General features: G+C 36.0%; 1 protein-coding gene across 1 annotated transcript; it reads right to left on the bottom strand.

Annotated features, from left to right (window-relative positions):
- Positions 1 to 1,031: 1,031 nt before the first annotated feature.
- Positions 1,032 to 3,715, bottom strand: LOC123206000 (protein trichome birefringence-like 36). The gene is made up of 5 exons (XM_044623092.1): positions 3,266 to 3,715; positions 2,505 to 2,676; positions 2,063 to 2,241; positions 1,678 to 1,836; positions 1,032 to 1,594 (listed from the first exon to the last, which is right to left on the bottom strand). Exons 1-5 carry the CDS (start codon positions 3,607 to 3,609, stop codon positions 1,276 to 1,278), a joined length of 1,173 nt encoding a protein of 390 aa, XP_044479027.1. The 5' UTR covers positions 3,610 to 3,715; the 3' UTR covers positions 1,032 to 1,275.
- Positions 3,716 to 4,003: the final 288 nt, after the last annotated feature.

Raw genomic sequence — 4,003 nt, 5'->3', positions numbered from 1 at the left:
TTTGAAATTCTTTTGAAAAATAAAATTGACTGTGCTTTTATATATATCCAATGATCACACTAGTCTCACCAAAAATACTTAAGAATGCGTCATTAATTATACTAGCATTAAATCACACATTACGATTTTGCTTAAGTGTGTTATTAATAAATCACAAGTTAAAGAGTCTTGAAACAAAAGCACAAGGAATATAAATATGAAATTGGCAACCTCCACTTGCTCTTTGCATTTTTTCACAGGTGTATATTATTAAACCAAACTGTCCAAAACTCCTGAATTCTCCATCATGAACTACAAAAGCTCAGAATATAATGTCCTAAAACTTTTCAATTCTAATTCTTTCTCATTTGAACAGTTGCTTGATGATGATCACTTTAACTGCAGACCTTGATCTAGTTTTTGACTTCTGTTCACCAATCGCTAGAGATGAATTCTAATCGAATTAACTCGAATTAAAATGCAAACTCAATCCATCAGGGTGTTTGGTTTGATAAGCTCACGAGTGAGTCACGTTAACAAGTTATTCTCGTTAAACAAATAAAATAACATTATTTTGAAAATTCAAAAACTGTATATTATATTAGGTAAGAAAGGCAAATCGAAGTTATTTGTTATATATTTGCAACAGAGTTTTTCCTTCTTTTTATAATCGATTTGACTCTAAAGAGCTTGGATGCCCGGTACTTTTTCTTGAGCAGCAGGAGTGACCAGGGATTTTTCTCAAGACGAGATGATAATGATGCAGAATCATTATAAACCTATGTTGAAAAATCAAGTCTTGTTCTTGAAAGAAGTGTAGAAAAAGTGAAAGATTATAGCTATGATGGTTGTCAAATTTCCTCTTTTTATTAAAGTAAAAGTTATGGTCAGCCATAGAGAAGCTTTTCTTCAATTAATAATATATTAGAAGCACCAGCAAAATGTAAAAGTTAGAAGAATTATGAAAATTTGATGATACCATGTTACTTTGATCCTGCTTTTCTCACATCTTGTTGAAGATTTGTTGCCTTGGAATCGAAGACCCTAAGGTATTCTCTTCAATCACTGCTTTATTTAAGTAATTTCAACTTTTCAACATGTAGTTTTTCATAAGGCAACAAAGAAAATTGTGAGAGGTGCAGTCAGAAATTTGTGGCAAGTAAAGGTATCCTGCCTACACATATCATTCACTCAGCATCTGATAAAATCTTCTTAAAACACTCAAAAACTGAAGTACCATAACTTATTTACAGACTCAAGGCCAACCCAAACAAAGTCTAAAGTTTTGTAGAACCGTTATTCTACCAAGAGGGTATTTTTCAGCATTGCACTTAGCATCTCATTCCAGATATCCGGCACTCCAGGAAGGCACCAGTGGCTGCAGTCGGACGAGAAGTCTGTGGGGTGCTGCTGCCTTTCTTGATTCATCACCCTACGGTACACAGACGGGTGCCCATCTCTACGGAAAGCTGAAATTGTCGTAATATCTTGCAAATACACAGGAAATCTCATTCTTCTCAGCACCTCTTTAAGTACTAGTAGTGTCTCGGGAACATATTGATGACTGATATAAGGCAAAGGTGTCTTCTGATTGTAACATTTCCAACCATTTTCCCTGTCGAAAGAAAAAAGAAGAGCCACTAAAAAGCCGTACTTGAAAGGAAATAACAGTCTATATTTTCAGTTAATTTCATGTACCTGTTATGCTGGGGTGAGATGCTTCGAAAAATAACTCTGGTTTGCCGAGGATCTAGATTCAGATCAACCCATTTTGCCCATGTAGTGAGTCCCTTTTGATAAGCAACCATGTTATTTATATTTCTAAACAAAGAATGTCCCTCCATGTAGAAGTCCCACCTGAAATTCATTTACTAGTTTAATTCTCTCTGCAAAGTTAAAACTACTGCTTTAAGTAATGCAATTGAAATTACAAATCTTGTCCATGTATGCAACTCAAAATAGTGAAAAAAGCTCAAATCTTTTTCTCTTCTTTCCCCTGGTTCCTCGTCACACGAATAAACACATACAGGAAGATCATAAATGGAGATGAAAGTAAATAATAGAAGTGAAAAATGTATCTTACGACTTCTTGACAGGGTGAGTCCACCAGTGAGCCGAATCAAACACAAGAATGTCGACCCCTCTCCAGTATCTTGCATTCTCTTCAATCAAATCCAAATGAAGGATTCTCTTGTTTTCAGGTCCTTTCTTCAATTCCACTAGAAGTGGCGCCCAACAAAACTCAATCGAGGTATCAAAATCCTGAAAACATGCAGCATGCTATCAAAAATTCCTCCTTGAAAGAGAACAATTTAACTTGAGGCTTCACCACTCAAAACTTACCATAATTAAATTCTACTTGCTCTATAATTAACCAATAAAATTACAAAGAAAAGCAGTTATACTCATGACCCCTTACATGATGCTGATGCACTACTGTGAAAAGCTACATTCTTTGCATAATTTTTAACATAGTAATAATCAGGGCACAAATACTTGTTTTATAGAGAATTTTAATGACCTACCAAAGCATGAAAGGCCATGGAAATCCCATTATATGTCACCTTCTTTCGCCCGGTTGGAACAACTCCCTGCACTAAGCAGACTAGAGATTCCCACTGGTTCCTCATTATAGAGTCCCCCACAAGCATTACCCTTTTCCTTCTCACCTTTGCCAGAAATTTCAGTGCATCAAACCTGTAACCACAAAATTTACCCATCAAAACCACTCAGACATGCATCTACACTACACAGTTAAAACTCCAACAAGAAAATTTAACTTTTATTCCAGCTGATTGCTCCTAAATTTCACGTTCATTTTCAACATTCTGCTTCTAAGAAAAGGGTCTGAACACAAACCCTCTTGCTGATCTCTAACGCTGAGAAAATACATACATTTGAAGTAAAAACACATTGTGATTGAACAAGAATGTGGCTTCTGAGTTCTACATTCATCATCATGTTTCCTACCAGGATCAGAATCAAGACAAAACACACAAGTAATTTATCAACATATTGCTTCTGAAGAAGAGTTTTGAACAGCTGATCTCCAACAATGAGAATACAAACTTTAAAGCAAAAGCACTTGGGAATTGAAGAAGAATGTGGCTTCTAAGTTTCACTTCTAAATTCTACATTAATCACCAGATTACTTGCCATGATGAGAATCAAAACAAAATGCAGAAGCAATTCTCAACATTTTGCTTCTAAAAAAGAGGGTTTTGAACAGAAATTCAATAGGTGATCACTACCACAAAAAAGATACAAACTTTTGAAGCAAAAATACCTTGGAATTGAACAAGAATGCGGCTTCCACTTCCACTTCTGATATTCAGAATCCGGACGTCCATTTTTCTGGCAGTTGACTCCACGACTAAGATAAGGGCAAGTGGTGTCATAAAGAGGATAAGAAGGATCATAAACCCATTTACCAGCCGTATAGTCACAACTCCTGGAATTTTGAGGCCTGGTATGAGCCATGTTCGCTTCATTATCGTCTTCGTTAAGCTGCAGCCCACTGTTGTACAGGCCAAACTGAGATGACTTGCCACGAAAGAAGCATAGAAAAGTAGCAAACATGAAGATGGTGAAACGAAAGTGACGCTTTGGATTTGCATTTGGTTCAGCCATGAGTGAATGTGAGTGGAAGTGGAAGTGGAAGTTTTGGAATGAAGAAGAAGAAGTTTGGCGGATTGTCTTTAAAGCTGTTTCGTTCTTGGACTGATTTACGGGAATTCCGGAATTTAACTCCTTTTTATTAAAAAAATAAAAAGTTATATATATCCCTTGTAATTCAGAGTATAGTATTATTGGGTCCATGTTGTGAAAAATGTAATGACAGGAGGAGCAACGAATTTTTTGATACATGACGAACATATAATGTGAACCACCAACCCAGTATATCCAATCCGAGTGAGCAGGAAAATAGGAGGTGGAAATGCATGACACTCATGGGTAAGATTAGATTCGAATCGAATTAAACTTAAGTTTGATATGATTTGTATATAACTGAGCTCGAGCTCGG

This window comes from Mangifera indica, unplaced genomic scaffold (assembly GCF_011075055.1).
Source record: "Mangifera indica cultivar Alphonso unplaced genomic scaffold, CATAS_Mindica_2.1 Un_0021, whole genome shotgun sequence".
Classification (NCBI taxonomy): Eukaryota; Viridiplantae; Streptophyta; class Magnoliopsida; order Sapindales; family Anacardiaceae; genus Mangifera; species Mangifera indica.
The sequence above is the reverse complement of the archived record's forward strand: the minus strand, read 5'-3'. Positions and strand labels throughout refer to the sequence as shown.

Excerpts from the sequence above, each read along its gene's own strand:
- LOC123206000 (XM_044623092.1), bottom strand. The coding sequence starts at position 3,609 with ATGGCTGAACCAAATGCAAATCCAAAGCGTCACTTTCGTTTCACCATC. Across the intron at positions 2,677-3,265 it reads CATTCTTGTTCAATTCCAAG|GTTTGATGCACTGAAATTTC; the intron begins GTATTTTTGCTT and ends TTGTGGTTACAG. Across the intron at positions 2,242-2,504 it reads CCATGGCCTTTCATGCTTTG|GATTTTGATACCTCGATTGA; the intron begins GTAGGTCATTAA and ends GCATGTTTTCAG.